Below are 23,522 nucleotides of genomic sequence, written 5' to 3'. Positions count from 1 at the left end.
TATTTTGTTTGTATTTAATTTGTACATTAGTTTTGGTTTTAAAATTGTACAAACCCACCCTGGCCGGTTTGGCCCAGCAGTTGGAGCATCGGCCTGCAGACCAGAGTCCCGGGTTTGGCTCCTGCTAGGGGCACGTACCAAAAAGAAAAAAAATGAAAATTGTACAAACCCCATAAAAAATTGGGCTTAAACTTACTTAACAGATTGTCAAGCTTAACTAACTGTCTAGTCTAAATCATATGGATCTTTTTTGGGAAAATAGTGGCATAGAATATGGAGGGAAACCTTCTGTGTTTGAATTCTAACTTCACAATGCAGGAGCTGGGAAAGTATATAAACCTCTCTATAAAAAAGACTAATACCAGCACTTTAGTCTGTTATTAGAATTGCTTGGGTTAACATCATGTGGGAAGGACTTAAAACAAACAGTACTTGACACATAGGATGTGCAAGTGTTAGATTTTGCTGTCATCATTATTATTTATTATTTCTATTGTTTTATCATGAGCAATAATTGGGGTGGGTATTTACTGGGGGTACCAGTCTTGAGCTGATGACTATAAAGCAACCAATGAAAAAAATCTGATTTTTACAATTTTATGTCTAAAGAAGCTACTGTAGGTCTAATCATTCTGCTGTGATTCCTGGGTACCGACTGTCTTAGCCCACTTGGGCTGCTTTAATAAAACACCAAGACTGGGTGGCATATACTCAACAGATACTTATTTCTCACCATTCTGGAGGTTGAAAGTCCAAGCTCAAGGTGCCAACATGGTCAGGTGAGGACCTTCTTCTGGGTCGCAGGCTTCTAGTTGTGTCTTTACATGCAGAAGGGGCAGGGAGTTCATGGGGTTTCCTTTAGGAGAACACTCATCCCATTCATGAAGGCTCCACCCTCTGACCTAAGCACCATCCAAAGGACCCGGTTCCTCATACCATCACACTGGACAACACTGGACACTAGGATTTTGACATATGAATTTGGGGAAACACAAACATTCAATCTATAGTACTGACCAAGTTTCAGTTCAGTGTATAATGCTACATTCATAGCCCATATTAACTTTTCATACATGCTTTTCTGAATTAATTTCTGGTGCTTCTGGTGCTTTGACTTTGGCATTTTATTGTATTCATTTTTATCCTCACCCAAGGACATTTTTTTCCATTTTTTGTTCAGATAGAGTGGGAGGGAGAAAAAGGAAGAGAGAGACAGAGAGAAACATCGACGTGAAAGGGACACATCGAGTGGCTGCCACCTGCATGACCAACCAGGGCCGGGGACAAACTGCAATCGAGGTACGCGCCCTCAGCGGGAACCGAACACGGGTCTCTCTGGACCGCAATCCGACGCTCAAACCGCTGAGCCAAACCAGCCAGGGCTGACTTCAGCATTTTAAATGAACATATTTCTTTTCAACAAATGCTAGGTTATTCACGAACAAACACCAGAGATTGTCCCAGAAGGCACAATTTAAACTCATTTTTCAGAAAAATTAGAAACTTGTAGTTGAATTTATGAATAATTTCTTCAGGTTACTCATTGGGACCTTATGTCTCTGTTTGGTCACCTAAAGATAACATGTCTTGTAGCTTTGCTCTTTCCAGTGATTTATACCAACAAGCCTTGTTCCTCTGCATGGTCCCTGAAACTTAAAGTGACCTACTACGTGGAATGGAAGTCTCCTTAGCATCCCCCCCTAATTTATACCAGTTCCTTTATTGAGGATCACAATATAAAATTGAGGCCTGTCCATGGGAAAAACTTTCATTACTTACCCTCCTGTCGAATTCTTGCCCTTGTTTGAATAATCTTCAAAATGCCAGCCAGTTAGACAGAAAAATATTTTTAAAATATTACTAAGGTTTCTCCTGTTAATGCTACAAGATCCCCACTTTTATAAGTACCTTGAAGACCAAAAATGAGTTGGTCTACTACAAGAACCCATAGCTGGAAACTGGCATCTAGAACGTGCATTAAAGGTCTATTTCATTCCAATTAAAACACTGTAGTGTTAAATGTGACTAATACATCTACAATATTTTAATCTATACTAAATTGTTTTATAATAAAATATTATTTGACTTGGAACAAATTATTACAGAAATATTATTAGTTTCTTCAAAATTCAGTGAGAAAAATATTAGTCTTTGTTCCCCAAATTCTTTGATATCAGGAAATATAATTTGAAGTGTGACTTCAAAAAAACTGCCTTGCCCACTTTTATTTTTATCATTATTTATTTATCACAATTTGTGTAATTCTTATTTGAAGATGTCAGATATTCATTAGATACTTATCAATTGATAAATTGCTGAGAAAATTTAACACTTATTCTTCTATTTATTTGCAGGACATTTGATGGAGACTATGCCACACTCTTAGTAACTTAAGATCTTAGCATTTAATTATGGAATTGTATTTGAGATTAAAAAAACACACACACACGAAGTTAGCCAGCCATGGAAAACAACTTAAATATTTTGATCTGTAAAAAGAGCTATATTCACCTCTGTTCTCCAAGAAATACTCTTGACAGTTTTATTATTTATACTAATCCTTTTTCTACAAAGGATTTGAAGTGGCTCACAGAAATGTGTGAATTTTATAAGGAAGGAGTTAGCGGTGAAGGGAACTTCTAGGTAAAGAAAGAAAAGTGAGAGATAAAATTTTCATTCAAATCTTTAAGATGTAAAATCCTAAGAAATTGCTAGAAGTGGGGCTAGAAAACCTTTCTTAATTCTAGTTAAAGGGGTTAAATGGTATGTATTATAAAACCAAAATCCAGTCACAATATTCATTTCCAATAAAACATTAGGAAGATTGGACTATACCTAATATTTTATTTTATTTTTTCTCCTCACCTGAGGATATTTTTCCATTTTTTGTACAGATAGAGTGGGAGGGAGAGAGAGGAAGGGAGAGAGAGAGAGAAACATCGACATGAAGGGACACATCGAGTGGCTGCCACCCGCAAGACCAACCAGAGCCGGGGACAAACTGCAACCGAAGTACGTGCTTTTAGCGGGAACGAACCCGGGTCTTTCCAGACCGCAGGCCGACGCTTTAACCGCTGAGCCAAACCTAATATTTTAAACAATCACTAATAGTCAAATAAGGAGCATCAGTGTGTACAAGAATAATGAAGATGTTCACATTATTTGCTAATTCACTTATAAAAGTTGGTACGAAAGTGATATCATGAGAATCTAGAGAGAGAAAATATCTCACAAATGTCTTAGCTTTGTAGTTTTAGTGCCTAACATTGTTTAATATCTTTTTGTAACTCAGATATTTGTTGAATGAATGAATTAATGAATGAGTAATCAATGAATTAAGAGAGGAATGGGGAAAAAAAGATATGGCTCTGGGGATCCAGACGACTTAAATTTTGGGATCACGGAAACAAAGTGTGTTTGGGTTTCACTTTTTTACATGCAGAAACCCCCTGGGAAAGGGTCCGGCCCCTCCCCCCCAGTCCTGCTCCCCCTCTGTTCCCTATCCCAGCGGGGGCCAAAGCCTCCTTGGAGTCGGACAGGGGAAGTGAGCAGAGACCGGACCCCTGGCAGACGGAATGCTGCCCCGCCCCATCCGCATCCCCAGCCCCATCCCCATCCTTCCCACCGGGGCTCCCAGCAGGTTGCACCGTACAACTCCCATGGAGCTGTGGAAGGTTGGATAAGAGTGGGAGCAGGATGAACTCCACCACTGGCCCCCCTCCGCTTCCTCGCCGCCCCCGCGTGGAAGGACAAACTCTTGTGTCCAGGGCTGACTTTTAATAGATCGCAGCAAGGGAGCTGCCCTGCCAGGGACCAAACCCTACCCAGGAGCTGGGCGCCTGTGGATGGTTTAGAACTAGGTTTCCCAGGAACGTGCCTTGAGTGATGGACAAGGAGGGCAGCTCCCTTTCCGGCTGCTTCCCATTTCCCGGGATGGGGGCTCTCCACACCTGACCTGGATCTGACCCTTGGCAGGGACCAGCTGAGGCCAACCGAGGCTCAGAGTCCGTCGTCACTGGCGCTCTGCTTAGTCAGGCTCAGCGAGGGCTGCAGCTCTACGGCCGCCCACGCGCTACCAGATCTCCATCTGAGCTCGCTTTCTTGGCTTCGTGTTCTGTGGCAGGGTCCTGCTAAATTTTAGCCAGATCTCTTGGCTGGTCAAATCTAGTGCACCCTCCACGGCCCGCATAGGATTTTCCCTGTAGTGTGATTTCGGTCCCTGAAATGGATATGAAACCAGTGGCTTCCAGGTGTATGTGCTCCCTCCCTGTCATTGTTCCAGTGTTCTGAATATTTAGTCACAGTAGTCAATAATCCCAAATATCTATTCTTGGATTCCTCTCTCCTGAATTAGTCTGGAGTAAAGGTAGCTGTTCTTTCTTCTTGGATAGAGTTCACACTTGAAAATATCTTTTGGCCAGAACTTGAAACAGAGCACCTGGACCATCAGTGGCGCAGGCCTGCTGAAGGTGGTCTTTGGAGAATCTCTGAGGAAAGTGGCAACGTTTACAGCTGGTTGCAATTTCAACCATGTGGTGCAGAATGAAAAACAAGAACCCATAGTCTGATGGCAAGTGGAGTGTGTGCCTGGTTCCAGGAGCCTTCCTGTGGTGGGTGGTTTTCCTGGAGCATCAGAACCCAGGTGGTGCTGCGCCGCCCCATCTGTGGCATTGGCTATGCTCTGACAATGTGGCGAGATTTTTGTGATCAAACAGAAGAGGACATTTCATTACCTGGAGTATAAGAAGCGGGTGCCCACATAGGTCTGCCTATTATAGAAGGGGTCAAGGTGGAGCTATGACACGCTGGGGTGGGGGTTGGGTGGCCCCCACTTCATGCAGCCTGGGACGAAACAGGCTCTGGTTGGACACACTGCAGAATGGGTTTTTCCTAATCATTTCATGTCACCATTTACTCTTGAATAAATGTCAGAAGGCCTTAGGACCAAAGGAATCCTACACCGATTTCACCTCTGGGAGCAACTGTTCTTGGGCTGAGTCAAGATAAGATGTGGATTAAAGGTGGACAAGGAGCAAAATAGCAACACTCAGCATTGCCCCTGCAGAGTGTGCCCTGGGGTAAGCCCAGGCCACATGCCATCCTTTGAGGCCAAAAGTGCATTTAGGATGTACTCTGGAGAGGTGGACTCACTACTCTGCATAAGGCTTCTTCAGCGGGAAGGGTTACGTGGGCACCAGTGCTTTTTTAGCATTAGAAACACATCGAAAATCTTGAACAGAAAAACACAACGGCACAGCTTTAACCTCCTTATTTCTGTCCTTGGTGCATGAGCACCTATACAGTTTTAAAGACATTTCCTTATAAGGCACTATGGCTCTTCAGATCTTTAATCATATTTACATATTTTAAAAATAAATAGTATAAATTCAAAAGAGAGTCAGGGTTTATAGCCCCATCTTTTATTTGGCAGAAAGGAGGCATAGGCACCCCAAGGATTTGGCTGAGCAGGCCAGGAATCCCATGGGCCCTGCCCTTCTCCCAAGACAGGGCTGTTATCAGTGACAGGCATGTCAAAGATGTGTCATTTGTCCCTTATCCCAGCAATGCTTGCTCAACACCTGGTCTGTGCAAGGCTTTGCTAAACACTGAGAAGTACCCGTCTTCATTTATTTGGGATTTTATTCTTTAACAATAGCATATAGTTTGGTGTTTTGATCTGAATCTATTAACTATTGATTTCTATGTTCTATTCTCAAATTTTCATCATCTCTAATGCCATTTCAAATTGTCTTCTAAAGGGTTCTGAGAACACACAAAACTATAAAATTTAAGTTGACTCATGAAAGTCTTAATTAAAGCAAATAATCCCAACTGACATTTAGTCATATTTTTGTTTATTTCAAGATTAGGGAGAGTGGTTGGCTTTATGAGAAACATAAACTCTTTCAAGACCCTTCTTTAATTCTGGACTCGACTGGAACTTGGTCTCACTGAGAGCCGTCCACGCGGTTCTGTAGTGGCGCGGGGGTGTGGAATATGAAGGCAGGGCCCTGCCACGCCACACACCTCACCCTGCCACGAGGCTTTGGCGGGGCCACCTCCCTCACCTTTCCGGGCCTAGACCTCCCCAGCTGCAGGAGTCGATACCACCTACCACCTCACAGAGTGTTGTAAAGACTTAGAAGAACACACATTTTTAATACTTACATGAGTGATGACATTAATGGAATCTATACTGTGTAAGAGTTACACAAAAATAGACATTTGGTTAACTTGACCAAACACTGGAAATATATATTCAAGAGTGCATTTGACTAACTCAAAACAGTATTAATTTATAGACTTCATGGCCTAATAAAATTTTGTCATACCAAAAAGGAAAAGCAAAAAAAAGGACTGCCCTTCCACAGTCAAGGGGAGCGAGCTCATCACAAAAGTGAACTGCATGTCCTAGAGGACACCGTCCCCCTTCGGTGCTAGACCCTATTCTACCCCAGGAACGACATCTTCCACTGGTATCAGGGTCACTCGAAGCTCATGGACCGTTCTTCATCAGATGTCATTGTGTTTGACTGTATGTGGACCCCTGGTGACGACCGCAGAATTGTGCCCTGTGTAATGAGGCTTGCATAGCCTTCTTGGTGGGAGAAAGCATAACTGGAGCGCCGGGCACGTGGTGGCAAAATGATTTCCTCACTTGGGACCTCTTCTTCCTCCTCCTCCTCCACTTCCTCCTCCCCTTCCTGCAGAGCAAAGGGGCAAACAAGGGTGATCAGTCTCCCACACTGTGTGAATTGCTCTCAGGTCACCTGCTCCCGGTGGGGGCCATTCAGAACCCTTGGCCACCATTCATTGGCCAGGCTCTTCCCTACCCAAGTTGACCCAACTGAAGTCCTTCCTGGAACCGGACTCTGGATCAGCTACCAGGCACCTTAAGTTAACCATGGGGCATATACATCTCCAGCCTGTGTGGCAGAACATGGTAAGTCTGTGGCCATAACTTGGTTCACTATTCTAGTTAATTCTGCAGTGCATCCCAGCTGCAAATGGTCCTTATAGGTTTCTGTTACCTGAGCCAGTAAGTCCCCCCCACCCTTCTTTCATTGTGGTAAAATAGACTCAACTGTCCCATTTTAATCATTTTTAAGTGTACACCTTGGTCGCATTAAGCACACTTATTCACATTGCTGTGCAACCATCACACCTCCCATCCATCTGCAAAACTCGTCTTCCCAAACTGACACTGTCCCCATTAAACACGAACTCCCCCAGCCCCTGGCTCTCACTATCTCCTTTCCGTTTCTATGAATCTGACTCCTCTAGGGACTGCCTCCTATGAGTGGAATCACACAGTACTGTCCTTTTGTGACTGGCTTATGTCACTGACTATAATGTCCTCAAGGTTCATCCACATTGCAGCAGGGGTCAGAATTTCCTTGTTTTTAAAAGCTGAATAATATTCCACCATGTGGATGATCCTCATACTGTGTTTATCCATTTAACTATTGATGTACAGGGAGGGGGGTGGTTCTAAGCTAACCCCCTTTTGCTTAAACCTTTTCCAGGTAATTTCTGTCATCATAACCCCCAAGTCCTAAATAATTCGTGGTGAAAGTCTGATGATGTCAGCACTGGAACTAGGCTGGCTGCCTCCACCCTAAAAAAAGTAGTTTCCTCCCTAGGGTCCCAGGGCCTGGTATTTGCTCCCCACCACTGAGGTCACTGGATGTGCATCTGGGTCTCCAACCCCCGACCCCCAGCTCTGCATCTCCTTGGAGTCCCTTCTTCCTGTAATGTGCAATGGGAACCCCAGCCACCCTCACCTTGGGAAGTGGTTGCTTGAGGGCTTGGTAAATGACACGAAAGGCAAGTACAGGCAGGGTGTTTAATGACACATTTAGCAGAACCACCAGCAGGATGGCGGGGTGAGACAGTATGTTTCGGTCAGCATCTGGAAGGGACAGGGCAGGGTCATGTCCTGGCCCAGGGTGGAGCCTTCCCAGAGCCTGCTCCAGGCCCCCTATTCCCGACCCAACACCCCACCTCCTTCATCACCCTTCCCGCACAGGATGCCTTTGTGCGAATTCCCCTAAGACACAGGTCCCACCCATCTCCAGGGCTGCCGCCCAGTCCCCTGCTGGGGGGCTCACACAGAAGAGGGAAGTTCTGGGGGGAGATTTTGAAGAGAAACAAGCTCTGGCTGGTCCAAGTTATGACAGTGTAGAAGCAGAGGCTGAAGAAAATGGCCAGCACAGTCAAAACCGTCCAGTACCTGATGATGATGATGACCTGGATGGGAAAAAAGGAGGTTTATTAAGCCCAGGGGCCAGAACTCCAGGCAAGGCTATGTGGAGGAAGTTGAAGGGCAACACTTGCTAAGGTCTTTCAGGCAGGGTCACCAGGTGATGAGACCTTCATAGCTCATGTCCAAGGTCTCACTGGGGGTGGAATGGGCAGCAGCCCTGCCTACCTCCATGGTCCCTGCCTACCTCCATGGTGACAGACAGCACGCCTGACAGGGACATGACTGAGGAAAAAGACTGAAAGTCGCTGAGGGGCTCAATAATGTCATGGCTGATCCATAGGGTCATGAAGAAGTTGACCAGGGAGGTGGCAATGCCATGGACCATGGCTTGGAAGAAGACCCAGTAGTTGAAGAGCTTGTCCTTCTGGCCAGCTATGTACAGCTCCGGCAGCTCCAGGCTCTGCTCATCACTGACGTCCTGGGGTGGGGGCAGGAATAGAGGGATTCTGGAGATTGGTTTCACAGCAACATTCACGCTTGGCATGTCTGAACCATGCACGTGAGAATGGTGAGATGGTGAATTTTATTACCGGTGTTTTACCACAGTTTAAACACTTAAAAAAAATGTAAAGTCCCATTCCTCAAGTCACACCAGGCACACCTCAAGTGCTTATCACTAACCACCTGTGGCCTGTGGCTTCTGTCTGGACAACATAGGCATGAGGCACTTCTATCACCCTAAAAGTTCTACTGGACTGTCTGCCCTATCTGGATCCCTTAACTAGACCCCTCTCTGGAAGGAAGGCAGGGTAAACAGGAGAAACATCATAGCTGGGCAAGAGGGCTCTACCCACTATTAGGTCGGGCTCTAGTGGGAACAGCTTCATGGTAGTAATCTCCCAGAACCACCCTTCAGCCCACTCCTTCCCACCCCAAGGGGAGAATTTGGGGCAGAGACAGGATCATGTACAGGGACGGAGGAGGCAAGTCCTTGGTCTGCTCACCTGCTCAAAGAGCCCAATGTACAGAACTGGGAGGGTGGTGTACAGCAGGTTGAAGAGCGCTAAGAACCAGCCTCCATACAGAGGCTAGGCAGGGGAGGGGAAGGGAGAATATGGTTAGTGGTCATCCTTCAGATGCCAAATGGCAGGAAACAAAAATGCCCTTTACCTGAAGAGACCCTCCCAAGCTACCTCTGCACCTGGGGAGATTCCTGGTAAGTTAGAAAAGTATGTTATAATCAAGGGTTGGGTTAAGCGTGGCTGGAAGATTCAAAAGCTGAGAGTAGCAAGATCTAATTCTTTTAAAACGGCACCTTTGAGTATTTGTTTTGAGAGCTGCAAATAAAGAACTACACAAGGAAACATGGCTAAAAAAGTGGATTTTGGTCATTTTAGATTTAGGGAGTCACTGATGGGTAAAAGAGTTGGAAGAGACTCCACTAGACAATGCACCCAACTAACTCCCTTCCCAATGCATGAATCCAGTCCAGTTAAAATATGGGGAAGGGGAACTGATGGCTCAGTTCCAAAAACCTTTTATCTTTCTAATTAAAAAAAAAATATTTTAGACTTTTAGAGAACGAAGAAGGGAGAGAGAGGGAGAAACATTGATGTGAGAGTGAAACATCGACTGGCTACCCCCTGAAGGCCCCCCACCAGGGATTGAGCTTGCAACCCGGCTATATTCCTTGACTGGGAATCAAACCGGCAACCTTTGGGTGCACAGGATGACAGCCAACTGAGCCACATCGGCCAGGGCCCAAAACCCAACTTATGTGCATTCTGTGTGTGGTGCAAATAAGCAATGGTCAAGAATTTTACAATAATCAAGTTTCTCACTGCTGGAGGGAAAGAGACATAAATGAGTACCTGGGAAAGGCTAAGCTGAGCCTTGTCCTGCAGGACTGGAATCAGAAGTATCAGTGTGAATTCATAGTTTTTTAATATACACAAGGTAGACAGATGGATAGACATATAAATAGAAATAGACATACAGATGTGTGCCTATCTATGGGCTAATACGTGTACATTTCCTAGCTCTGTCTACTGAAAGGTAATAGCACCCCAGTAGCAATGAGCAGACAAAGCACTTAGCTCTTGGTGTCTAACACTATCCTTTCACGGCTTCTTATGGGAGTGGCTGATTCCAGGGTTGGGGCAAGGAAAGAACCAAATTAGCCTGGACCCTCTTGTAGCACCAGAAAATGAAGATATACTCAGGCAAAATACAGGTCCATATCAAAAGGACAAAGTGGGGATGAACAGAGCAATGAAATACACAATAAAAAATAACCAGGAGTCCATACTGATACAAATAAGTAATTTTGTAAATAAATGAAGGAGAAGGACCGACTGGTTCTTCCTACAGAAGAATTGCAGTTAACAAAGAGGAAAAGACTGAACACTCTCCTAGCTAAGATCAGGAACAAAACATGGATGCCAGCCCTCACCAGCTCACTGGGAGTTCTAGCCAGAGCAATTAGATAAGAGGAAATAAAAGGTATCCAAATTATAGAGAAAGAAAGGGAAAACACTATCTCTATTTATATATGACATGCAGAAAATCTAAAAATATCCACTAGACATCTCCTAGAGCCAATAGAATTGAGCAAATTTGCAGGGCACAGACCAACACACAAAATTCCATGTATGTTTCTACACACCAGCAATAAGCAATCCCAAAAGAGAATTAAGAAAACAAATTCAATGCACAGCAGCATCTAAAATAATAAAATATTAATAAAAAAGTATAACAAACAATACATGCTTATTCAAGGATGCCCTCTAGTAAAGCTCCCTCTCCAATGCCTGGGTATCAGTGACAGAAAGCATATTCCCTATCGTGGCTGTCTATTTTCTCACAATTTCCTTACACTCATGGGAAATCATCACCCTCTGACCCTTGTAAGGCTCCAGGAGACACATCTGTTCTTCACCATGATACTGTCAAAAATGTCTTGAAGTCAGAAACCCAGCCCCCTGAGTCTTATTTTCTCTTGGGTTGAAGCGTTCCCTCTTTGCCCTAGAAGGGTCTACCCTTTGGAGCATCTGCTGCCCTGCCCTGGCTTCAGAGCTCACATCTGCCAAACATCCTTGAAAATGTTGGGCATAGCACTGAACAGGAACCATTCCCTCCCTTTGTCTGGACTCTACACTTCTATGAATGCAGCCATAGAAATGGTTGCCAGGCCTTGCAACCTCGGGGAAGCCCTGCCCCATGAGGACCTCAGAATGTGAGCGGGCACTCCTGGAGGCCACAGGAATGGCACAGTACCCCTCATCCAGAGAATAACCAAAGGGCTGTTTCCTCCAGTGCACCTGGGCAGTGAAGCCATTATACAAAGCGAACCAGATCTGAACCATCATGATGGCCAGTGTCTTGTAGATGAAGTAGCGTAGGAACTTGCAGACTCGCATGTAGGACCAGCGCCCGTGCACCAGCAGCAGCCGCCTCAGGAAGCGGAACTGGGCTAGCATGTAGTCGCTGTTCTGCACTGCCTGCATGCCCTCCTGGCCTGCCAGCCCCACGCCGATGTCCGCAGCTGCAGGGACACAGGTAGCATGTTGGCCCTGGGCCACCCCCAGCCGCCACAGGCCTCCCCCCTAGGCCTGGTGCCCACACCCACTCTTGATCATGTTGACGTCATTGGCTCCATCCCCGATGGCCAGGGTCACCACATTCTGGTACTTCTTGACCAGGGCCACAATCAGGGCCTTCTGCTTTGGTGTCACCCGGCAGCAGATGACTGCTTGGCACCTAGAGGCCAGTTCCACAAAGGCCCGCTCTCGCCACACCTCAGGGTTCTCGGGTGTGCTGTCCTTATTCTGCAGCACCAGCCCTGTTTTGCTCTTCATCATCTGGTCCTGGCCAGCAAGGGAGGGTGGGGGGAAGAGGGAGCATCACTCTGCCTGCATCCCTCCCCTTTGTGAATGTCCCCAACTGGCCTCTTCTCCTTCCTGGCCTTCTGCCCCAAACCCCAGGCTGGACTTGATTACATGGGCTACTAGCATAACACTCTCTTTGGTTTTCCTAATAGTCCACCCCACCCTCAGTCTGCTGCCCTCCCAGCCGCCTCCCTGGTCCAGGAACCCCCCCAGTGAGGCCTGAGCTCACACTGACCAGGAGCTCTCCACTAACGATCATGGCAGCCATCTTGATCTGTGGCAGGTTGCTGTTGGTCTCCTGGTAGGCTTCCAGGATCTGACTGCGGGGACCCAGCTGGAGCTCAGCCATTCCCAGGCACAAGCTTCCTTCCATCCCCTAGCCCCAGCTGTGCCTCAGTCCCCCCTCTGGGAATCCAGCTAGGTGGAAGCTGAGGACACTCTGCTGACCCCCAGGGCCACATGTGGGCAGCCATCGGTGTTCACCATTCCCCACCCTCACCCTGCCCCCACCCAGCTCATCCACCCCCACCCCCAACTCCTTACATTATCTCCTCCTCCTGCAGGATGTGCATGTCCCCAGATAGCAGCTGGCAGGCAAAGCCAATGTTTACCGCAGTCTCTGCAAACCAGCCTAGCTCAGCCCTCTGCCTAGGGTCCATGCCCACCTACTCTGCCCCACTCCTGGCTATGGCAATTGGTTCAGAGAAAGGTAGTAACCCAGGCTGGCCAATGAAAGCCAACCCTGGGACTTTAGCTGCAGCTCTGAGCAAAGAGGTCTACACTCTGGCTGTCTAAGGCAGGGGCCAAGGGATCATTAGACCTATCATGCTAGGGCCCACAGGCACTTTTAGGAACCCACAAAAATGACTTAATTTATTTAAAAATCAGAATAAAAAGTAAATATGTATTCCAGCCTGGCCATTAGTTTTTATACCAACACTGCTGTAAAATGTTATTTTAAATATTTTGTGTGTATATGCCTCCAGCCCACAGAAGTGCTAATGCAGACCCTGCTTGCACTGGCCCGAGGGAGGTGCGTGGGGGACCTCAGCAGTTGTAATCATCCCATTTCTCCCTTTCCTTTCCCCAGGACAAGGTGGGGGGCAAGGCTGAACCCAAACCAATGGGACAGACTGATGATGGTGCCTGCACCTACCTTGCTTGTCCCCTGTGAGTACCCACATTTTGATGTTCCCTTGCTTGAGACTATGGATAGTTTCAAGGACACCATCCTGGAGCTTATCTTCAATGGCTGTGACTCCCAGCAGCTTGAGGGAAGGGGGAGTGGCGAGAAGGAACAGACTAAGCAGGGACCCAGCTCACCCTGGCCCCAGTGGAGATCCAGGGTCCCCAGCAGGCTGGAACCAGGGTGCTGGGGTCCCCTCACCTCCTGTGCTGCACCTACCTGGAGGTTCTGCTCGATCTCCTCATACACCTGGTGCAGGGCTTCAGCCCGGTTCTGAAGAAGGATGTTGGCTTCCTGGTGCCGCTGGCGCCACTCCTCATATGTGTCCTCATCCATCTTCCTGTAGGCCAGGCACAGAGTGCGCAGGGTCTGCTCGGCAAAGGACTGGGGACCAGCCAGGTGGACAGCACCACCTTGTCACCACTTGACCTCCCGGGGCGCTTCTCCAGCCGCCAGTTCTCTCAGCCCCTCTCCCTCTGCCTGGCTCCCTGACTTTTTTTTTATCCTCACCTGAGGACATTTTTCCTTTTTTTTTTTGTTCAGATACAGTGGCAGGGAGAGAGGGGAAGAGAGAGAAAGAGAAACATTGACGTGACAGGGACACATCGAGTGGTTGCCACCCACACGACCCAACCAGGGCCGGGGACAAACTGCAACCGAGGTACATGCCCCTAGCGGGAACCGAACCCGGGTCTCTCTGGACCGCAGGCAGACGCTCTAACCGCTGAGCCAAACTGGCCAGGGCATGGCTCCCTGAACTTTGGTTGCACCTCCCCGGTTCTTGGTCGGAGACCAGCTGCCTGCCCTGGACTCCCCCTCTTGACAGAGCAGGGCACTCTGAGAAGTCCTGAGTGAGAGGCCCAGGACATTCTTTGAACAAACACCTCCCTGGCCTTGTGCTGGGTGATGCTGGGGCGCAGCCAAGCCTTTGGGCAACCCAAAAGGGGCAGGGCTGGGCCACAGAGCAGTAACCTGGCATGACATGTCAGCCCCATGTTAGGGTCCGGCAGGAAAAGTCTCTCTGGAGGTGGTAGAACACTGAGGACCGAAAGATCCTGGTGGCAGAGGGGAGGAAGGCATCGAAGCAAACAAATAGTGTGTGCAAAGGTCCTGAAACATCCCCTGAGCATGGGGAAAACTGCAAGCCAGAATCTGGGATCCTGGGAAATGCCCGGTGGGGGGGGGGGGCAGGCAAGGAGAGCCAGTTAGAGGCCAGCAGTAGACACAGACAGAGCCTCGAAAGCTTAGCTGAGAAGCTTGGGCTTCAACCATGGAGAAAAAAGATTTGGGGCTGTGTGTCCCCAGAACCTAGGCCTGACTGGGAGAGGTTTCGGGGTTGGGGGGTGGTCCAGGGCCAAAACCTAACCACAGATGGTCCCTTGTGTCACTTAGAAAAATTGTCCCCCTCTGTGTGGGTATAGCATGAAGTTCAGCTCCTCTCTGCTCATATGTGTTGGGGAAGAGCACAGCCTGGCCAACTGTACATGACTACCCTTCCTACCTGAGGCCATTTCTCTGCACATCTGCTTTCTCTACCCTTCCTCCCTCCCTGCCCACAGTGACTCACAGTTAATGCCTCTTCTGTGGCTGCTTTCATGATCTGCTCTTTCTTATGAATGCCTTTTTTATGCAAGCGTTCAAAGAGGACACTGTCTGCCCCTTTGGTGTAGAGGTAGATGGAGCCCTCGGGGTTTCGGACTGTGGAGGGAGAGGCCTGACTAACCATAAGTGTTCCCTCTTCCTGCTCACCGCCATCCTTGGGTCGAGGGTGCTCACCTAGCACGGACATACGCTTTCTGATGCTGTTGAAGTCCATCATGGCCAGGACCTCATATACCCGCTCTTCCCCCAGCTCCATCACTGTGATGCTGTTCTGTGTGCGTGCCAGGAACACGTAGCCAAAATTCCGGGCTGCTGTGACCAGTGCCTCCTCATCAGGGGAAGCTGCCTGGTACAACAGCTGGTCTGGCAGAGGAGGGGACCAACCATGGGAGTGGGATGGGGGAGGGGTGCATTCTCTAAGAGCCTGCTATCTCTTCAGGATCTACCACCCATATCCGAAGCCCAGGGGAAGAAACGGACACAGTGGGTGGTCACCAAATATTGATAAGACAATGGTCTCTTGGGCAAGTCAACCTCTAAGCTGAATAAAAGAAGGTGGGCACTTGGATCCCAGTTTAGATAACCCTCCTCCTCCCAGCTCAGTAACAGACCTAGAGCCCTATGCCTGAGCACCCTCAAAGCCGGATGACAGAAGCCCTGGGTGTTGGAATGGACAACCTCGAAGACCAGAAGACCACCTCAGAAGTCCCAGTGCCTGGGCAGCAAGAGAAGCACTTACTGTCTTTCTCGCCCACCATCACCGTGTGGCAGATAGCCAGCAGGCGCCAGAACTCCTGCACCATGCTGTCCTCATTGCTGCGCACAATGTTCAGGAGACTTGAGTTTTGGAAGAGCAGCTTCCCATCAGCAAATCTGTTCCAGAGGTAGGGGTTCTCCTTAGATGGGGCCTCCTCCTCATCCGGGCTGTAGACAATGCCGTTGATGCAGCACTTCTTGAAGGTCATGATGTTCTGTGTGAGCGTGCCGGTCTTGTCCGAAAAGATGTACTCCACCTGGCCCAGCTGGACGTTGAGGCTGGTGCTGCGGGCTTTGGCAGGTATGTCCTGGGGCTCGTAGTACATTTCCACATCCCAGTCAATGAAGATACTGTTCCCCAAGTAGATGAATTCGGCTCTGCAAACACATGCCGGGTCATGCCCTGTCCCATAGCCCACCAGAACTCCCACTTTTCTCCGGCTGAGGAGGGGGTGGGGAACAGGCCCCAGGACTCACATGATGAACATGGCCATGGGCATCATAACACTGAGCAGAATGAGGAAGCTCAAGAACATGAGGAGAGACTCGCTGGTAATGCTGTACCTGTGCTTGTCAGGCACATAGTAGTGCTTGGTCTTAAATTCTGCCACCTTGTTCCAGAAGCCCAAGGTCAAGGCCATAGAGATCAGCACCAGGAATACAAAGATCTGCTCAGTGAACGGGAGACAGGAGAGTATATGGAGGGATCCAGGGCAGCACCGAGATACCACAAGTGAAAAGACAAACAGGAGATGGGAACCCCCCTATCAGGATGGGGGAGGGGAAGTGGGAGGAGGTACCTGGCTGTCCTAGGAGGAGGGTACTTGCAGGGGTTTTGCTGGAATTTCTGGCTACTATTATAAAAATTATTACAATGACTTATTTAAAAAGACAGCTGATTAGGCAAAAAGTTAAGAATTGTTAAATAAACGTCCATGGGGGGTAGGTGAGCACTTTATCTCCTGTGGGTTTGGAAAAATGTCAGGATTGAGACATTTTTTAAATATTGTCATTATAAGAAGAATCTCTGGCCCACAGACCTCTGTCTGTAGGATCAGGTTGCACATATTTTGCAGAGGAAGGAAACTAAGGCCTGAAAAGTGACAGCTGGGACTTTTCCCTTCCCTCTTCGGTGTCCAGCCCCCTACCCCAGGCAGGAGCTCTAGGAAGCTCACCAGGATCACCAGCCTGTTCATCAGATAATCTATCTTGGTTCTCTTCAGCTGGACTTTGCCACAGTTCCTCATGATCTTTGTGTCAAAACCTGCAGGGTTTACATTCAATCTGTCTGTCCACCTGCCCATCCATCCACCTCATCCTCATCCCTCTGTCACCCCACCCCTCCACCCATCCATCCACCTACCTGCCCAGCCACCCATCCATCTAGATACAAGGGTGCTGGCTCAATATGTTTATTTTCAGTTTTAGAATCCAAGGCTCCATAGAAGCTGTGCCAGGACCTCCACATTTCATGGCGGCGGACACATGGCAGCCAAGCCCTGGCCTTGTGACTTCTTGCCAACAACTTCAGGGTTCTCCCCCAACCCTCCCAAGAACAGCTCATGCTGCAGTGACCCCAGAGCGACTGTACCAGCGTAGATGACCATTCCATAGCAGGTGTCTGTGTTTCGAATCTTGCAGCCACGTAGAAGGATGTTGCCACTATCCAGGGCGTATTCCTTGCCCTCCAACTCCAGACGCCCCGTAAAATGGTGCATCCGACTGTTGGGTTCTTCACACACCACCTTGCCTGTGGGTGACAGAGCAACAGGAAGCCGAGGGACATGGCTGGGAGTGGGCCATGCCTCTCCAATGCAGGGTGAGGCAAGGTGGGGGGAATATTCCCCATCCCCCTTCCTGCTCCAGACACCCTCGCACTGCCCCAAACTTGTTCCACTGGCACTTCCACCCCTCCACCATGCAGCCTCCTCTCCTGGATGCTCCAAAAGCTCGTGCTGTAGAGCCTCAGGGCCTTAGTGCATGCTGTTCCCTGTGCCAGGACTCGCACCTCCTTTGGGGAAACCCTTTCTTCTGATCCTCCAGCCAGATCAGGTCTCCCCCCACCAAGCCCCCTTCCTCCTGGTTTCAATCGTGGGAGGTCACTAGACATTTATTCCTGCCAGTGGTATCTCAAATACCTGTGAGTTCTGTGGGAAGAGGTGCCGGCCTGGTCTCCATTATGCTGTGGACCTTAGGACGAGCCCAGCACCTGGTACACAGTGCCTGCCCCGCCACTAAGTGAGGCTTTCCTCAGATATCATGAGAACAAGTGCAACCAGTGTTTGAATGTCAGGAGCAAAGGGCTGTGCTTCGAGAGAAAGATCATGCTCCAGCACCAATTAGAATAACTTGTCTTTACAACAAGACAGGAAAAGAATAATGGATCCCCTGCTGGGCCTTAGGCAAACAGTACTTGTAACCCACAATGTGAAATGTTTCATTTTTCAGGTGGGAAATAATATAATACAATGGACCAGTCGGTTCCCTGTCTCTGTGCACACAACAGGCTGCCTTTTTGATTAAACAACGAAAAATATTTGATTTAATGTGATCATTTAAAAAATAAAATGTAATGCCTGATAAAGTGGTACAACTTGTTTTGTAACAATAACAAAACACCCCGACTGTTACATGGATTCAGAGGACATGAAACAGGACAAGGATAAGCTGGCCTATTAAAAGCTATCTTACCTCCCTCCAGAAAATTCCATCACCATCCCCCAAAACACAGTGAAGTTTAGAACTTTCATGTCTACTGTACAGAGGGGCAGACAAAGGCCCAGAGGGGGTGGATGGTGGATGAACTGCCACTTCTCACCTTGGAAGGAAGCCATGTCCCCTATATTGGTCAGTTCATGATGTGTGACTATCAAGGCCTGCCTGTACTTCAAGTTGGTCTCCCTGGTGATGAGAAGGGAAGTGAGGTAAGAGATGGGGACAGACAGCACTCAGGCAAGGCACCCCCATCCCCTTTCCAGACATTTTATTGAGCCTCTACTGGGCATACCAGCTGCCAATCAGGAGGCTGCAGCCCAGAGAGGGAGAAGGCCTTGCCCAAGGTCACGCAGCACATTTTCAAAATGGCTGAGGCTAGATCCCCGACCCTCTTTTGCGCAGGTACATCTGAAGCACAGTAGGACTTCCAGAAATGTTGGTGCAGAGAAGGCAGATCTCTTTGTCTGATTTAATGTTATTGCCCATGCCAGCTTGTAGGTACCCCACACATGGTTCCAGGATGAATGACCTAAGTATCCCCATGGGCTTGGGGAGCCACATTTTGTGGCTGTTTGGGAATGGGGAAGGCTTCACTGACTCCCAGGCCCCCAGACTCCTACCGATAACCCACGTCTCACCCGTCTATGTCAGCAGTCTCCACGTAGCACAAGCTGCTGGGCTCCGTGCTGGACAGCAAGAGCACGTCAGCCTGGAGTGGGGAGGATGGGGATGAGAGGGAAGAAGCAGCACTACAGGAGCGACAGGAGGAAGACAAGCAGGAAGGCAGCCCTCCCCCTAGGAGTGGGAAGGTCTGGCCCTGGCTGATACCAGCTCACCGGGACAATGTTGTCCTCATGCAGACGGACCAGGTCTCCCACACACAGTTCCTTCCATTTCTTACACAGAAAGCTGTTGGGGGGCGGGGGGATTGCAGGAGGTGTGAGATGGTGCCCCAACCAGACCCATCTTTGGAACCCCTGGTCTCCTGTACCACTCCCAAGCTGGAAGATCTGTAGGAGGTGGAGGCTGCAGATGCCCCTGTGGTGCTTTGCTTCCCTGCATGGCCGTCTGCAGGTCTTTGTGTGGGTGGTGGTGGTGGGGCCTACACAGGAAGTCCAGCCTTCCCTAACCTTGCCCCCTCCCTCCCAGTTCTGCATGCAAGTCCCTCAGCCCTTCTCTGCCTCCCCTTTCAGCTGCTCTCTCAGGCCTGCAAGGGTTAACAACCAGGTCCTCAGACTCTGTCCCCATCACAGGGCACATCCCCAGGCCAGCTAGACAGCAGGCATCAAATAATGATGTCTGCATCGCTGTCAGACATCAGACTCAACTAAGATGTCCAGGGGTCATGGAAGGTCCCGGGTACTCTGCTGGGCACCCCTCCCTAATATGTCCTTACCTCCTCCCCCCACCATGCACACAGCTGTGCTGGAGTCCCCTTCCTCAGGATGAACTCCCCTACACAGTGCCGGAGGTCTCACCTCTTCCCTACCAGCATCTGGCAGGGCCTGTTGTTGACGATCCTGTCACTTATATGTCGCCCCTGAGTCAACAGGGTTTGGTCAGAGGGGTGGCTCCGCCTCAGCCATGCCCACCTCAACCATGCCCCCTTCATCCTGCCCCCACACTGCCTTGGTGAGGGCCCAGGTGCAGAGCACAGTTCCAGCTCATACATGTAGCCCCCTGATAGTGAGTCAACACCAGCTACATATGTCCAGGGACCCTGGTGGGGGAGGGGGGAACTGCAGGGATGATGGCTATTGGCAGCAAGGGCCAAAGGGCCATGGGGCACTTGTACCTGTACCTTGTGGCAGCAAGACAAGGACCCCACCCTGCCCCCAATCCCCTCCCTGGCTGCCCCTTGACCCCACTTACGATGTCGTCCACCAGGTCTCGGGTGGCCCGGATGATGAAGAGGCAGACGAGTGGGACGAGGAGGGTGAACCAGGGCATCGTGGAGATCTCAGTAAAGACAGCCTGACACACAGGGCGGGTCACACCGACCCGCCATCCTTGGACACTTCCCCCAATTGTCTCCCCTTGCCTTCCCACCCAGCCTCTCAACCTGGTATCCTGTGTCCCACCTGACCAAAGCACCTGGGCCCAGGGCCAGCCACCTCCCCCTACAAACCTTGGGACAACTGCCTCTCTATTTCCACTCCCTGCCTGGAACTTCTCCTTGGCAAACTCATACCGCTTCCATGCCAAGCTCCTATGTCACATCCTCCAGGAACCCCAAGCATGTTCCCTCCTCAGAGCCTGGGGTTTACTGTTTCCCTCCCTGTATCCCTGTTTTTCCCAGTCACTCTTCAGGCCCGAGCTCCAAGTAAACCCCAGACAAGCCTGGGTAGGGAGGTGGGTCCCCTTCCCATCACTGAGCCCTGCCATGGGGTTTAATGACATTTGGTATCAGGGCCACTGCTGGGTCCCCATTGTTCAGCATAGGGCCTGCACACAGTATGTTCATGGGATTGATGGATAAAAGCAGAGGGTCAGACCAGAATGAGATGTTTGGTGGGGGTCAGGGTGCTCTGTAAACTGCCCACCCAACTGAGAGATGGAGCTGCCCAGGCCAGATAGATGCCCATCTGGCAGGACCACCCAGGTTCTGGCAAGTGGCCCAGCAGGTCCTGAGAACCTGCTCTCAACCCTTCTTTCCTCCTAATGCTTTGGGGTCAGCTTGGTGGGCTGGGCCAACAGTCATGTGGCCAAGGCTGTCCATCCTGGGGAGGGGCTGTGCCCTCCTTGAACCTAGAAAAGCACTTTTGTACCTTCATCATTGAACATATATTAAGCAGCTTGTGTGCCAGGCCCTGGGGGCTGGGTAGTGAGGATGCTGCCATGAGGGTGTTCCCAGTGTGTGAGGAGCCAGACACTGCCCCGTCTCCCCCACCCATCCAATCAACCAACCAACCAAACAACTGCACAAACAAACACACTTAAACACCCCTCCCACCACCATGTGTCTATAGAGCCATGTGTCAAAGGTGGTCAGGGAGGGCTTTCTAAAGGAGGCAATTCAAGCAGATGGAAGGAATAGTCTGTGTGCAGATGCTGACTCCTGGGGCAGCCCCCCACCAAACCCTACCTGGAGAATGATCACCAAAAGGAAGTAGGCATTAGACATTCGGTGGAACTGCTCGTATAGGTTTAAGGGCAGGAAGGAGAAGAAATTGTACTTGGCCGTGTTGATGATGTTGCCCTAGAGTGAGAGTCAATGTGGGGGTGCTGCCCAGGACTGCCTCACCCTGCCCTTTGACCACTATGAGTAATAAATGAGCACCCAATGCCTGCAAAGCCTCAAGCCAGCTCTACTGAGCATCAGTTGAATACAAAACCTTCAGGCCAGCATTTACTGAGTACCAGCTGAGTGCAAAGCCTTGAGCCAGCATTAATTGAGCCCCTACTGGATGCAATGACTCATGGGACAGGGCTGTGACCCCAGTATTTCCCAAAGTGAGTCACATACACAAGGGGATTTTAGCTAGAGCCTGATGTACTCTGAAGGTTTAGCATTAACTTATAATATAAATTGGGGTGGGGGAGGGGAAACAAGGCAAAGAAACACAGGACAAATTCTAGCACCAAATTGGTGATTCGCTCATGATTAAAACTGGGGGAGGGGGTTCGCTGGGTGGGAGGAGGCAGGAGAGAGCAGTGGGGCTGGGCCACCCACCTTGTATTTCTTCCTCTGCCAACACAGGAAGGCCTTTTCCTTGAACTGGTTGTTGTAGGCTCTGTCGTTGGCCTTCACCTCCCAAGTGAACACTGAAGCCAGTAAAGGTGGGGAGTTGCATGGGGTGCAGAGGAAGACTGCCTAATGATCCCCCAGAGGAGGGCTAATGGGCGGGGGGGGGGGGGGCTCAGACACTGGGGACTCCTGGCTCTTGGCCATAGGTGTGGGAGCTGGTAAACAGCCACCACCCTTGGCCAGTCCCTAGGCTGAGGACAGGCCCCAGAGATCCGTTCATGTCCACTCCTACAGAGGGGGTAAAAACTCAGGCTGCTCGCCCAGCTATTTCAGGTCTGCAGCCCCCAAATCCCGAGTCTAGCATTCAGTCATGAGATTTGGAACTACTCCTAACTCAAGGAGCACCCCATGCTTGGTCTGTCGAATGGGTTTGGGGAGGGGTCTCCTCATCAGCCACATACACCTCTGCTATGCCCCTTGGCTTACTCCACAGACCCCACCCGCCCCACACGGAGCCCCGGAACATGCACCTAATTTCTTCTCAAGGTCCTCGCCATAGGGCAGGCTGCCCGTGCTGGTGCTGAAGGAGCTGTCGGGAGGAGAGGGGCCCAAGGTCACCCCAGCGGTCCAGCCCTTGCCGGACACTGTCCATGAATTCTGCTCTCTCCAAAACGTCACCTGCCACTTCATCGCCTCCCCCGGCCCAGGTTCCGTAGGTCCCCCCAGGATGAAGGGTGTAACCTCCTCCGGCCTGGCTGCGTCGGAGTTTGTGGGCCGAGCACGTGGGCCCGGGGCTCCACGTCCGGCCCGAGGCCCGTGCAGAGGGCCAAGCTGCCCCGAGTAGAGCGTGACCCCGGGGCCCTGCCATGGGGCGCAGAGTGGAACCTCCCCGCGGCCGGTCCCCCCGCCCCTCCCCCTCCCGCTGGCCCCGGCAGCTCCCAGCCTGGCCGCTGCTCGAGGGCTGCCCCGGCGCCCTGCCCGCGTGCTGGTCGTGCGGTCCTCACCCTTCCGCTTTCCGCTCGCAGCTCTCCATCGGGCCCAGCTTGAACAGGCACCTCTTCCGGGCCCCCCTTCTGCGTGGGCTGTCCCCCATCTCAGGTCTTGTCACCCCCTCTCCTCTGAGCTGCTGTCCCTATCTGGGCGGGCTTTCGACGCGGAAACCTCCCGGGTGTGCAGGGCGGTGGACCTCGTGGAGCTGTTGGGGCCGTTAGGGCCGTTAGAGGGCGGGCAAGGATCCTGAACCAGGCGCGCAGGCGCGGGGCGGGGCTTAACGGTGCGGCTGAGGGTGGGGCCATGGCAGGGAGGGCGGGGCCTCGAAGGGACGGTCCTGTGGGCAGGGCCAGGCACGGGCCCTGTTGGGGAGGGTCTCCGGAGTGGGTCAGCAGAGGGCCGCTGCAGTGGGCCAGTGGCAGGGTCTTGGACAGCGAGGTGACTGGGGGACTTAATGCACAGCAGGGCCTGTCATTTCCAGTCGGACTTTGC

At 50.3% G+C, this 23,522-nt stretch overlaps 1 protein-coding gene and 1 pseudogene across 1 annotated transcript; one reads left to right on the top strand and one right to left on the bottom strand.

Moving 5' to 3' along the window:
- Window positions 1-3,575: 3,575 nt before the first annotated feature.
- On the top strand, window positions 3,576-4,801 carry LOC118643976 (annotated as a pseudogene).
- Window positions 4,802-6,485: 1,684 nt separating this feature from the next.
- LOC118643974 (phospholipid-transporting ATPase IK-like) lies at window positions 6,486-22,730 on the bottom strand. The gene is made up of 25 exons (XM_036282278.1): window positions 22,571-22,730; window positions 22,026-22,117; window positions 21,438-21,551; window positions 20,225-20,326; window positions 19,831-19,892; window positions 19,189-19,261; window positions 18,991-19,061; window positions 18,456-18,538; window positions 17,229-17,387; window positions 16,813-16,901; window positions 16,115-16,305; window positions 15,621-16,015; window positions 15,056-15,244; window positions 14,847-14,977; window positions 13,499-13,663; window positions 13,250-13,361; window positions 12,637-12,712; window positions 12,323-12,413; window positions 11,835-12,072; window positions 11,527-11,750; window positions 9,211-9,294; window positions 8,451-8,684; window positions 8,112-8,250; window positions 7,785-7,912; window positions 6,486-6,677 (listed from the first exon to the last, which is right to left on the bottom strand). The coding sequence occupies exons 1-25, from the start codon at window positions 22,728-22,730 to the stop codon at window positions 6,486-6,488; spliced, it is 3,594 nt and encodes a 1,197-aa protein (XP_036138171.1).
- Window positions 22,731-23,522: the final 792 nt, after the last annotated feature.

This window comes from Molossus molossus, unplaced genomic scaffold (assembly GCF_014108415.1).
Source record: "Molossus molossus isolate mMolMol1 unplaced genomic scaffold, mMolMol1.p scaffold_m16_p_4, whole genome shotgun sequence".
Lineage (NCBI taxonomy): Eukaryota > Metazoa > Chordata > Mammalia > Chiroptera > Molossidae > Molossus > Molossus molossus.
This window is presented reverse-complemented; position numbering and strand designations above follow the sequence as displayed.

What these genes read in the sequence shown, in the direction of transcription:
- LOC118643974 (XM_036282278.1), bottom strand. Translation starts at nt 22,730, where the DNA reads ATGAAGTGGCAGGTGACGTTTTGGAGAGAGCAGAATTCATGGACAGTG. An exon ending in ACATTGGGCTCTTTGAGCAG is followed by an intron (nt 8,685 to 9,210) that starts GTGAGCAGACCA and finishes CCCCCACCCCAG; the next exon opens with GACGTCAGTGATGAGCAGAG. An exon ending in TGCTGTCTGTCACCATGGAG is followed by an intron (nt 8,251 to 8,450) that starts GTAGGCAGGGAC and finishes TTTCCCATCCAG; the next exon opens with GTCATCATCATCATCAGGTA.